General features: G+C 43.9%; 1 protein-coding gene across 1 annotated transcript in view; it reads right to left on the bottom strand.

Moving 5' to 3' along the window:
• Positions 1 to 13236, bottom strand: part of Megf8 (multiple EGF like domains 8) — a 209229-nt gene that overhangs the window by 13653 nt on the left and 182340 nt on the right. Inside the window, exons 31-32 of the mRNA XM_075688154.1 lie at positions 2580 to 2719; positions 1495 to 1633 (exon numbers count right to left, since the gene is read on the bottom strand). Of these exons, the coding sequence (XP_075544269.1) occupies positions 1495 to 1633; positions 2580 to 2719 (279 nt within the window). The remainder of the gene's footprint in view (positions 1 to 1494; positions 1634 to 2579; positions 2720 to 13236) is intronic.

Genomic DNA, 13236 nt, shown 5'->3' with positions numbered 1-13236 from the left:
GCGACTGAGGACAAGAGTCCCAATGCTACCATGTCATCGAAATCTGGGAAAAAGCAGCCCGAAAGTCGTGGCCAGAGACCAGACGGTGAGACGGCGGCAATGCCGCTACTACAACCGACGCCATCGGGCCAGACGGCTTCCCGAGCTAAAAGCAGGTGACTTGGTCTGGGTGACAGACATGCAATCCAAGGCCACAGTCTTCGCACGAGCACCAAAACCGCGGTCATATGTAGTGCGAACAGACGACGGCGTTTGCCTCCGCCGAAACAGGAGAATGCTTAACCGTCTCCCAAAAGAAAGGGCGCACATGGAAACTTACGAATTTCCAGAAACCACGGAGCAGCCGAGCGCGGCACAATTGGCTCATAGCCCACACACACACACACACGCACGCACGCACGCACAGGTTTATTTTTGGTTATGGAGAAGGGAAAAAATTACACCGATAATGGCAAATACTCTCTTCGTATGGTCCTCCCATTCTTATCTGACATAAGGCATAAAACGAGCAGCAGACTCAGAAACACCATTGTTCTTAGTACGCTTTCACGATGCCAAGGTCAGAATCTGACACCGATGAAGCTGCCTCTTCCTTGTATTCGGAGTCAGAAGAGCTGCTACTCCAATCAACAGTTGAAGGTGCTGCACGAGCAGCCATCTCAAAATGATCATCTGGCTGCACTCAAGAAAAGAGTGCTTTCATTTATTCGAACTCAACCAGACAAAGCAAAGAGAGCAACACATGAAACAGAGAGCAACAGCTGAAAGAGATTCAACAGAGGGCAATGCCAGTATGGCGAAAGCACACTGACAAAAGAAGCACCCTCGAAGCTGGAAAGAAGGCGCGCTGTCGTTAAGATGGTGGTCGATGACAAAAAAAAAAAAAAAGGGGGGAACACCTTCTCCAAATATGTGACAGATGGAAGAAGCATGCAAGAGTGGTGGCCAAGTGCTAGGGCACAAATATTTGAATGGATAATCGCTGCCGTAGCGGTGTACTAAGTCCAGGAGGCAACGCACCCTCCCACACAGGGGCATGTTCCGCAGCCAGTAACAAAAAACAAGACTGAACACAGAGAGAGGAGAAAATATGCTTCTAGAAATATAATACAACAGATAGCCAATAGACGGCCAAAGCAGTTCAGTGTGCATCAGAGTCTCATTCTGTAACGATCTGCACAATGCTTTGCATTACGTACATGTCAGCTACAGTAGAGTCTGCCAAATATTTTTGACTTTGGATTATACGTTTTGCTGGTCAGTATGTTTTTTCTTGTGTTTTTTCTAATACACGTGAATGAGGCTCTGCTACGCATTCCCAGTTTACATGACTGCTGTAAGTGCACGATTTTGGGGTTACCGAGCAGCGTTACCAACTGCACCTACAACTAAGCCATCAGTAATCTACTATAGGATAAAACTGCCATGAGCGAAACACTAGTAACTAAGTTTGTGGACAGAGCAACTGCACATGAATTGACATAAGCAACACACCTGGAGGTTCCAGCAGGGGCTGGCACTGTTCTTGCCGCTCTTTTGGCTACACTGGCGGTCATTTTCCGTGTTGTTCTTGCAGTTGCAGTTCTCACCAGTACGCCGGTCACAGGTGTCCCCATGCCCGTGGCATTCGCACCTAGTGACAGTCAACAACAGTGCCTTGGCAAATCAAGCACATTTGTCACAGTAAATTGCTTTGAGTGCAACTGATTGCCTGAAACTACTTGGAAGTTGAGAAAGCATGTCAAGTGTCAGTGCAGTGGAAAGAAGCTATGCTGCCTGCACTTGCAGTTAGATATGCAATGCATGTTACGAGTTTTGTACAAAAAAGTTTACCAAAAGTTACTACGCGAGACATACCGTAAAGGAAACAACTCGATCGGTGGTTTCTGAAGGTGCTCTACAAATCTATGTCTCATACTTGGGGTCCTCAGCCGAAAGTTAAAAAATTGGGTAATTAAGCTTAATTAATCAGTGAGTTATGGGGAAAACAAAAAATTGTCTGAGTTACTATAGGCTACTGCAAATAGTATGCATTCGGTTCAATTCGCTTCCGATGCACCTTTCATTTTTAATTTCTTGGCTCAAGTTATTTGGAGCACCCTGTATATTCCTTTAGTTCCTTTTCCAACATATTGAAGATACCTAGTACTTGTGGAGGTTTGGATTGTTCTTTACATATGTGCGTGCTTTCCCTGAATACTTGCTTTCATTGTTGTTGAAGATAAAAGCGTTAAAAAATCCACAGGAGAAGAGAGAAAAAGAGAAAAAACACACACACACACACACAAAATGCAGTATAAAATGACAGAAAGGCAAATAGACAAATACGAGAAGTACAGAGGACAAGATGCAGCATGTGATGATAGTCCTGTGTTAAGAGCGATAGCTCACACCCTGGCTTTAAAGCAGCAATGAAAGTAAATACGAAGGCAGTTTACAGGGTGAATATACCAAAATATTGATTATTAGGCTAATAGCTACATGTGCAATAACATGGTAACGAGAGCTTTGATGTTAATAAAATATATACACATATACATAGTCCTGCACATGCACAAAACAGGCACGGTACTACTCACGGTCGGCAGCCACGAGCGATGTCTTTGCCCACAACAAAGTAGCCCTCGACGCATTCCTCACACTGAGCACCCATCGTGTTGTTCTGGCAGAAACGACACACAGCTAACTCCAGTGGACCATGCTCAATCTGCTTGAACGACTGTAGAGGGAAAGATGCACAGAGTTGAACATAACCAATCGAATGAATCAAAGCAAATCGATGAAGAAATCGAAGGAGACTGAAAAAAGACAAGAGACTACGGATAACTATGACATATTATCTTCATATGAAGCCTGCTGGTCATTGGCCATTTAAAATTTGTTTACTCATCACTTTATAATTTAGTGGTAGAAGTAACAAATAAATTATGTAATGTGCATCAAGAATGGCAAGCAGGATGAGATGCAACATTTTATCACCAGATACCTTGCACTAAAGGGTGCAGTACTCGAGTCATTGTACCAATAGGCTCATAAGTAGTAATACCTGTTACTGACTACTACATTGCCACTGCTGTGACAACAAATAGTGAGAGCACAGCATGACTATATGACACCACCTTGCAGGTGTACTTGAAAAAAGCTACAATACCTAGGGCCCTTGACAATACCAAGGAGCTCATCCTCAATAACTGGTAAAGAAAGCTGTCTGCTCGAGAAGAGTTTAACATAGCAGTTTTAGCTGAGTGCTGAGGGATCGATGCAATTAAAAATTTTGAAGTATAAGAATGTTTTACCTGCTTTACCTTATGTTTTGATATTGTGTAAATATCAAAGTATAAACTTCACACAATAATATTGCGATTTGGACATGAAATCTTTTTACATTGCAAATTACAGTGATGTTTCCACACTTTAGCAGGACAAATAATTTTTCATGTTATTAACATATATGATATCATAATTATCAGTACAGAAATAAACTCAGTAGAAATTATAACACTTAAGGGGGAGAGACTTTGGGGACAAAAATATGGCCAAAAATATTTTTCCACTCCTGTGCTCCAGGTTTGTGTAGAGCATTTATTCTTGCTTGGTTGTACCCCTGTATCATGCTTGATCAGTTTAGCCCTTGCCATGATTACCACGGACATGTGGTGAAATGTGTTTCCTTGTTTTCTCAAAACAGCATTTCTGATGGTGTCGCAGTTTTGGAGTGACAATATCTATGGTTCTACTCATCCTAACACAATCATTATATTTTTGACAAAAACATAGACTAAGTTAAAGAGTGAAGTGAAATATGAACATATGAGAGAAATTTTCAAAAAGTAACCATTTGTCCTGCATGCTATTATAGGTCATTATTGAAAAATGTTTGACATGCTACAACTTCAGCCCAAATAACTTCAGAACATTCATTTATTGCAACAGTTCAAACTCTGATCATTCAACACTATTTTGATATACCAGTCTCTTTCATAATGACCAGAATTTTCACAGAGAGGTCACTTCTAAACTAGCTCACACAAAAAACAAATTTCTTATTAAAGACTGCTTGTAGTGCAGAAAAATAAATTGCACATTTTAAATCTGCATGTAAAAATACATATGTGATGCAGGTTGATCAAAATGTGCCCATAAATAAAAAAAATTATAGTAGAGCTTGATATTCCCCCTTGCTGCCATCTTGCATAGTTATACAACCAATGTACCATAACTAAAAGAAAACATATGTACACTTTGTACACTTAAGCTACCTCAAGCTACTGAAACAAAGTGACAGAACTACAGCATTAATATTGCACAAGTGCAGTAGGTCAAGTGTAATGGCAAGATGCACAGTCAGTTCTTTTTTAAAGGTCAATGAAGGCAGTCTAGCCGTGTAAACTAACACAAAACATGGTACAGTCAAATGCCTTTATAATGAAGTGCTTAGGACTTGCAAAATCCTTCATAATACAGATTGTAAACATTATGTACCGTATCACTCGCAATACAGCAGGCAACAAAACATTTCTTTAACTTGAACTTTAGAGAGACTTTATGAAATAAGTCCGTATATTTTCTTCACACATAGCCTGACAAGATGCATAATTGCAGCCAGCCTTATTAGATCTTGGATCAAGGCATGCTCTGTGGTAAAACGTGGGAGAAACGCAAGGTAAAGCTGCAGATTGGTGAATATGACGATCGCCTCCGTTGCAAATTTGCGTCCTTTCCCCTCCTAAGATATATTTGAAGTCGTCATCAGCCGTTCATTAAAATCACACCATCACGACGTCATTATGGCGACGTATTCGTCAGCCATCGTGCACACTGCTGCGTTACAACAACCATCATACATGTTCAGCGCTTCCCGGAGCAGCGCAGCAGGACTTCCTGGAGCAGAGGCACATTCATCAAATGTGTCGCTAGTATGTACTGCCGTTAGCGCAGAACACAGCTCAGTGGTGTCACTATACTTAAAGTTTGTTATAAAGCAACAAATCAGCTGCCAGGATGGCTAAATTCCTTCGCTGTACAGGCCAATTCATTGTAGTGGTCTTCATTTTAGAGGCGTTCACAATGCATATGAAAGATAGGAATTCTGCTGGGACATAACCAGTCCTTTGTAATACAGGTCACTTCGTAAAGGTGTTTGTTGTAGAGGCATTCAACTGCAACTACGCTCTGGGGTCGGTGAATATTTGAAACTTTCGAATAATGAATTGAATATCGTCTTATTTCATTTGGTCTTTGAATCAGATAGTCCCTATTCGAAAATTGAAATATTTTTCAAATACTTTATGTTGTCGACTGGTACACAATCAAGCATTAAATTGAAGCAAGAATGCAATAACTTTTATTCCATCCACAAAGGAGATAACACACTAGAGCACACCGTGTTGCTTAGTCAGCCAGACTTTTTCAGCTAAACACAATCACTCGCAATAAAATGTTATTTATACATGCATTCAGCAATGGGTATTTATTGCTTGGTGCTATTTGTAGATATAGCACCTGTGTCTTTTCATCTAATTAAACTGGAATATGTTTCATTGCAACATACATTATAGAAAAGTGGCAGCACCGGTTGCAACCATTCAAACTTGAGAAAAAGTGCTTTTTTTTTCACTCTGCCATCCCTGCAGACAACACGCATGTCTGGTTGGGTAGGGAAGGTATACACAGATATTATTAATTGGCCCACAAGGTTGCCTTAAGAATGTTATATGATAATGCATGACTGGATATGCTCCTGAAGAGCCCTGAGTTTGCAAACAATCTGCTTATATATTTCCTAATGCCTCCTTTGTGCTTTTAATAAAGCATGCTTTATAATGTGCAGTGTAATGACAAACATTCTACTGTTGTAAGTAGCACGATGTGAAAAGTGTTTGATAATAATGGTGAGAAGGCTGCACATTATTTGCGAGCATCTAAAAAATTTTCGATTTGGTTTATTTCTGTCACTACTCAATTTACATCCGATTCAGTCTCAAAAACTGACATTTTCACACCCCGCTACATTTCGTTTTTTATGCTGGTTTTAGAAACCAGTTTTGCACTATCGTGCAAGTATCACTTCGCTGACTTGGCTGCCACTGTAAATTAATAAAAGCTCAGATCCGTTTCTGATCACCTAGAGACTAAATAACAAAGTCCCAAGTGCCAGCCTCCACAAAGTGAAGTGCTAGGATGATAGTGCTGCAATGCAGTACATTCATTGCCTTTATGATTTCTTTCGTACAAACAACAAAATCGCTCGGTCATTCAATTCCTTTTTAAGTACCTACAATGAAACCTGAAGTGGGTGCACTTCATTAGAAGAACAAGCAGTCTATCGTGAAGCCATGGTAAACTGGTAAGTTACTCTAGTGGAACTCTTGGAGCTTAATTCAGCAATGGAAGAAACTGCTACACAAGGTTGAATTTCTCCATTTTACTTGGCCACAAAAACAACAATGCATGCCACCGCAGTGTGCTCCTCTCGGCACAACTTCTTCGTGCCATTTAATTTTTCAACCATCAGTGGCGTAGACAGAAATTTCAGGGGGGGGGGGGAGGGGGAGCTCAGGTTGCAGCTTGGCCTCCTCCTTATAGAATTTGTCGAGGGATCAAATACATAAACAATACCTGCATTGCCATTGCTGAAGATGCTGTAAATTAATTCTTGAACGCTATGCACAGTCAAGACAAGTAAGAGATGTATTTTTTCATTAAAAAAAAGAATATATTCGTATGTCCCAAAAATTGTGCCAGAAATGACTGATATCAATGCTTCCATATTTTTTGTCTATTTAATAAGTAAAGAAAATATCACAGGAACTTTACAACTATATCAGTCCAAAGCAAAGCAGTACATGCCACTGATATGAAAAACGTAAAGGCCATAAAATGAACAAGTTGAGGACAAATATTTTAATGAAACTTTGTCATTCAAGAACTTTGTTTACATTTTTGTACATATGCAACGGCCAGGGAAAAATCTAATTGATGCTGCCCTTTGTTCCGGTGTAATGCACAGGAGCAGCTGTCACTGGTCGTGCATTGTGAGTACAATTGCACTGAAATTATAGCAGCAACAGAGAGCACATATAGAAAGAAAGCAGGAGTTCTGCAAAATATACACCAGAAATGTGAAGATACGTACAGTGGAATATACAAATGCGAAGCTACAGCTTGATAAAGGGGAAAAAAGTGTCACTGGAAACAATGTTCACTGCATGTACAGTCGAACCAACTTATAACAATATTCAAGTGCCACAAAAATTCCATTGTTATAACCGATAACTGTTATAACCGGGTTGCATGAAAAAATCAAAATAGGTGGATGGCATAGCTGATATGAGAAAACTATAATGGCGGGGAGGCCAGTTCCCTTCCCCACCAACTTCCTCCATCCGGCTTCTGATTGTGTTTATTAACTGCTTCCTGGGCACTCCGATCGCGTGAAACAAGCCGCGGCTGTCGGCGTTAAAGAATGGCACTGCTATAACAACTGCAAAGGGGCGTCACGGGTGGCAAGCGATTTGCGAGCACCGCCGAGGCATCGCTTTGGCGGCCCTAAAAGAGGCCTTTTAAAAATTACAGTAAAAGCTCATTAATTCGAATTCCGTGGGGATGCTATGAAAATTCGAATTATACAAAATTCGAACGAATGAAAGTCAGCGAAAAAAATCGCTCGGTTAAGGCGCGTATATAGCGTGACGTGCCGTGAGCACGCGCGCACACGCTACGTCACGTTGGCGTGAACAACGTCTATACTTCGATGCACTGGCGCAGCCAACGTAACCGGACGCGGCCAGCGCGGTCCGACGCGCCCGACGTCGAGATGGCTCTTGCTCCATCCGCGCGTTCGTCGCCCTGAGTGGGGCGGAGAAAAAAAAAATCGCAGTCTCGCGCGGAAAGCGACACATCGATTGCGAAGAAAATTAGTAGATAACTATACGAAGTAAGGATAATAGCTTTATCGGCCGTATAAACTTGTAAGCATTCGCTTACTAAATAAATTAACAAGCACGGTGAAACGCGCGCACAGGTAAGCATGAACACATCTCGCTCGATGACCGCGGAAACTCGCTGAAAAACGCTGGAGTGAGGACACGCAGCAGTAGCAGCGAGCGAATTGACGTTCGTACAGCTCTCGCTTCAACGCGAACGAAACGTAGAAAGCACATCGCATATGAAGCTACCGGCACTACGCGCACTCTGCAAATATCGCAGATCGCTTTGAAGATGAGGCCCACGCGAGCGCGCACTTTGGCCACGTCGCAGATCGCTTTCAAGATGCGGCGCCCGCATGGCCGCGCCGTAAGCAGCAGCCGCCGAAGATCGTCCCCCGTCCCTCCCTCGCCTCACCCCCCTGTCTCGCGCGCGACAAGAGGGGGCGCGCTCCGCCCCACCTTCCCCTCTCGCGCACGCGAGATTGAGCCGCGTTCGCCGAACACGGCGCGCGGCGACGCCAGCGTGCTCCCGCGCACTAGCTCTCTCCCCATCCACGATGATGCGGAGTTCGAATTATCGGTGGCGGTGCGGATTTCAGTGTGAATTAGCGGGATGTGTTACATATTGCTTTCAATACGTTGTTGGACGGACCGCGGCGACTATTTCCAATTATCCGAAATTTCGAATTAACGAGTAGTGAATTAACGAGCTTTTACTGTACGAGAAGGCTGCCGCGGCAGCTTGTCAGCTTCAGAAATCCAGAAGAAACGCTGAGGGGAGGTCGCCACAAGCATCTCACCACTTACTTCTAACTGGCTTGCACGAGAATAGCCTATGTCCATCAGCCTTTCATGCTTTTTGCGAAGCTTGCCGACATCCTTCTCCAACGCATCCAGGTGCTCGACGTAGTGCAGCAGAAGGTTTCTCGTGAAAACGAATCCCTGGAGAGAGTGAATCATCTGCAGGGCCTCCTATGAGGACAATGTTGAGGCAGCCTGCCCTACCACGTCATCGCTGCCGTCGTCGCCGTCACTATCTGATGCAAGCACCTTTGTAACGATCGCATCATTGGTTAGAAGCATTAAGTTCCCAAGTCTATAGCCGTGTGCTTTCTTTTCACCAGCAATGTTGTGCATTGCCGATGATCAGCGTGCGGATCAGCCATCTTCAGTTTCGGCGGCGAGTCAAGCGAGGTTGAGAAACAGCGAGGCCAGCAACAATTTTGACAAAACCAACAAAGAAGAATGCAAGCGATTAAGCTATTTGCAGAACTGTGCTGAACGAGGAACCAATGAGCAACATACGAGCAATCTGCAAGCGGTGCAGTTGGCGCAGTCCATTCGTGTTTGGAGGGGCGGAAGGGCGACGGGAGAGAGCCGCGCGGAGATGGCTGAAAAATGAGCGCGCGGTGGCTGTTGGAGTAGCGGTCCATCGTGCAGCGGCTCGAATTTCTCGTTTTCTTTTTTCTTTTCAAGGATTTCACATTTCACTACCTTTCGGTTCGGACACCCAGAAGCCAGACTTCAGCATTATAACCAATAATGCGGCATCGGGGCATTGCAGTAAGCGGGTTATTTCACCATGAAAAACATACAAAAGTTGATGGCGCAGTAGCATCTCATTGTTATAACCAATATATTGTTAAAACTGGTATCGTTATAAGTGGGTTTGACTGTATACACAAAACCTCGCAAGAAAATATTTAAATATACGTATCAGTCTTCAATAAACCTCTGTAGTATCTAAGCAAAAGACACTGTACATAATGCATCAAATAAGGCAAATAAACATCTTGCGCAATCACAGATTCATAGATCATAGAATCATAAGGCCTGCCCACCTACCTCCATTCCCCCCCCCCCCCCCCCAATGCGTTGTGCGTGACGAAAGGCAGTGAGCTTCCTCCCGGCTTTTCTCCCTTGCGTACACAAGACTGAGCCACCATCGTCGCCTACCCCCTTCCTCCCTAGCCCCATACTTTCACTCGCACTTACAGCATGCGATGTGCGGTGACGATGTTATCACCCTTGGGCTTTTTTATATGCAACATTACAGCGATGGCAGGAATGCGCCTGCTGTGTCTGTGTAAGTGCTACCGCAATAACATAATAACAGTATTTGACAACTGAAGAAACCCCCATGTGGCCCATTACTTTCCGCAAAAGAACAAGTAACAAAATCGAAGTTTCACCATGCGACTATTCGCTATGCCACAACAATGTTTTTCTTTTTTCCTTTTGTGGGGCGTGGGCACCAAAATGACAACATGCAAAGAAAAGCATGTTGCTCACAATCGAATGCCCACTTTGGGCACCTAATGTGGCTACCAAAGGAATATCGAAGAAAATGCGAGACGCTTGGTCCACTGAGAACCATACGCATACTGCTCGGCATCCTACACCGGCGAGACAGAAGACTTTCCGGAGAGGTTGCGATAAGATTGAAAGGAAGGTGATGTCCTCAAGCGAACGCGTTGCAATCCGTCGAGTCCCCACAGTGATGGCAGTGAGTGACCAGTTTCTTTTTCTCATCTGCTAGCCAGAAAGCATCCAAAACTCTGCCAGGCCAAAATCCACTCAGCCAGAGAAAAACGAACGCCCACCGAAGTGTGCCGCGCGGTGGTTGGGGCAACACGCGAAAAACGCATGCATTCTGGTTGGCTCTGGAAGCCCATGGGTAGCCAAAACAAGAAAACTGAAGAGGCTCAATGTGTACTCGCGAATAAAAGTCAAAGTAGAAAAAATAAATAAGAATGTCGTTACTTTTGCTGGCTTTACTGTCTTGACGTGGATGCTTTGGCGCAGATGAAAAAAAATGTTGATATTCTTTTCTGTGACATGACAGCACAAATGAACTACCACAACACTTCGTCTCAACGGACCTAGCTGCGTGCTTTGTCAACTTGTCTGATAGTGTGTTGTTTTGGTTGTCTCGTTGTATGGTCCAATGTACAACTTTAGAGAAGTCAATGCACCTTTGGCGTCAAATGTTTATAACAACATTAAACTCACAAAGTTCTGGAACTGAATATCTAAAGCATGACTTTGGAAATGTTAATGCACCTTGTGGGGATGCGCGACTCTCGCGCGTCCCCTGATGTTTTTCCCACATAGCACGTCTCCTGTAATCCGGCTTCGCCGCGTGGCCTGCGTGATGCCCGCGGGGGGGTCACTTGGGCGCCGAGGGACAAGGCGCTTGGGGCTTTCCCGGCGGGTCGGCGAACAGCGTGGACATCCCGCGCGCGCGGCGACCCATGCTTCTGGTAGACCGTCTCGCTGGCCGCCTTGGAATGCGCCACCGTTGGCGTGACCGTACACGCGAACGACCAGGCGTTGGGATCCAGCATGGGGCAAACATATTCGCTCGCTATGCGGTCGCGGTAAGTCGGACTTCTAGATGTGTCGCGCACCCATCGGCATGTTTTGTGGGTAGCAACTCGGCTAGCAGGCATTGAAAAGCAGGCATCTATGAAAGGTGCAATAAATGCCCTTGTGATTGTTTGCACTACTGTACTGTCGTTCCTTTGTCCCAAGAGCACGGGTGTGAGAGACCCCACAACCTCTCGCATCAAATGTTTATGAGAACTTTATATCCATAAAGTTCCAGAATTGAAATCCATGCACTCAGTAGATTCCGTGGCCACCAAAGATGCCGTGACGAGCCCGCTCGCCATCAAAATACCCTTGAAACTGTGCTCAGATGGGGCTCCTTGCGTTATGCGACTCCAGGTGCATGGGCGTTGCCACGAAATTCAGCCCAAATTCGCAATGTTCGTGCCAAAATGTCTTTTAGGAATGCGAAAAAGACATTGTACACAAAATCCAAAATGATTTCCGGCACTGGGGGTTGTTTTGGTCGGCGGTGCATGACAGCACAAAGAAATTTCGGGGGGGGGGCTAAAGTTCCATAAAATGCCCCCCCCCCTGGCTAAGCCCCTGGCAACCACTGTCACTGTGTTTTTTTTTTTTTTCTCAACTCACCTTCTTTCCTTTTGTACATTTGTTCTGTTCAAGCTGCACGCACTCTTTTGCAGCATGCTATGATTATCATTCTTTTTAAATGTGACTTTAATACGAACTGTTAACTTGGACTCGAATGGTGGCAGCCACAATTACTATATTTAGTGCCTTAAAAATCTAAGCTTGCACAGTGGTTTTTGTTTTATTCTATGGGTTCATGCTCTCAGTGACCTTAATCTACTAGCATTTAACTTCATTTGCAAAGTGCTGCGCCATTGTGAGCCCCCTCAGGCACTCTGTTAGTACACAGTGCATAAGTTCATGTGTGTGCCTACTTTCATACCATATCAATGCAAACTGGCTTCACACCTACTGTACACCATGTGTTTATGTTTGACCTGGCATTAAAGCTTAATGCCATTCGCGACGTAGTGTATGCTCATACTTCACATTGTCATCAAATGCATACTCTTGATCCCAATGTCTCCACATTCCGACGAGACTAAACGGATTATTAGTGAAGAACAATTATTATATTCTTCACTTCCTTAAAAAAATTGCTCTTTCTCGGGGCGTAGTGTGTTCTTACAATTATTACAACTCACTTGGCCGTCGAATGCGTACCCTCATTTACAATGTCCCCGCCACGGCCGTAGTGACCATATTCTCACGATATTAAGCAAACTTGTAGATAAAAACAACTAATATATTCTTCACTTTTTTAAAAGGAGCTATGTATTTTCGTAGAGATCAGCAGGCGATCTTGCTGCTACTCACGGCTAGAGCACTAATTGTGAGCACGTTAGCCAGGAGAAGCTGTTCGATTGCACAGCGGCGGCGGCTCCTTGCCTTGTTGGCCTCATACTGAAGCCTTCAAATTTCTTGACGATGCTTGACTTGAAGCACATAGGCCAAAACAAACTGGAGCACACGGTCAAATTCTTCAGAATCACTGCTTGAGAGCTTTGAAGCTGTGAGCGCTATTGTTCCAATTTCAATGCTACGCTATGGATTGGCCGTCGAGCTAGCTTTGGCTTCAAACAGTTTACGGCTGGGTGCAGCAATGACATTCCTTAAGTAAACTACATACAATATGCCGATTAATGTTTCTCATGCCATTTCTTAAACATCTGCTCCCTAGATAACTGTTTTTTATTGTATTTCGATTGGCAAGCAAACTTAACCGTTTCACTGCAGCTATCACCATCGCAACACTTAATGTCATTAAGTATGCGCATGTAGTAGCGATCAAGATATAATGGTATTAAGAAACTTAAGGTCTTAAACTTTTAATGGCATTAACCTCGCCCGTGTGGTACAGGTATCAGGGCACTCTGGAAGGGGATGA

This window comes from Dermacentor variabilis, chromosome 1 (assembly GCF_050947875.1).
Source record: "Dermacentor variabilis isolate Ectoservices chromosome 1, ASM5094787v1, whole genome shotgun sequence".
Lineage (NCBI taxonomy): Eukaryota > Metazoa > Arthropoda > Arachnida > Ixodida > Ixodidae > Dermacentor > Dermacentor variabilis.
The sequence above is the reverse complement of the archived record's forward strand: the minus strand, read 5'-3'. Positions and strand labels throughout refer to the sequence as shown.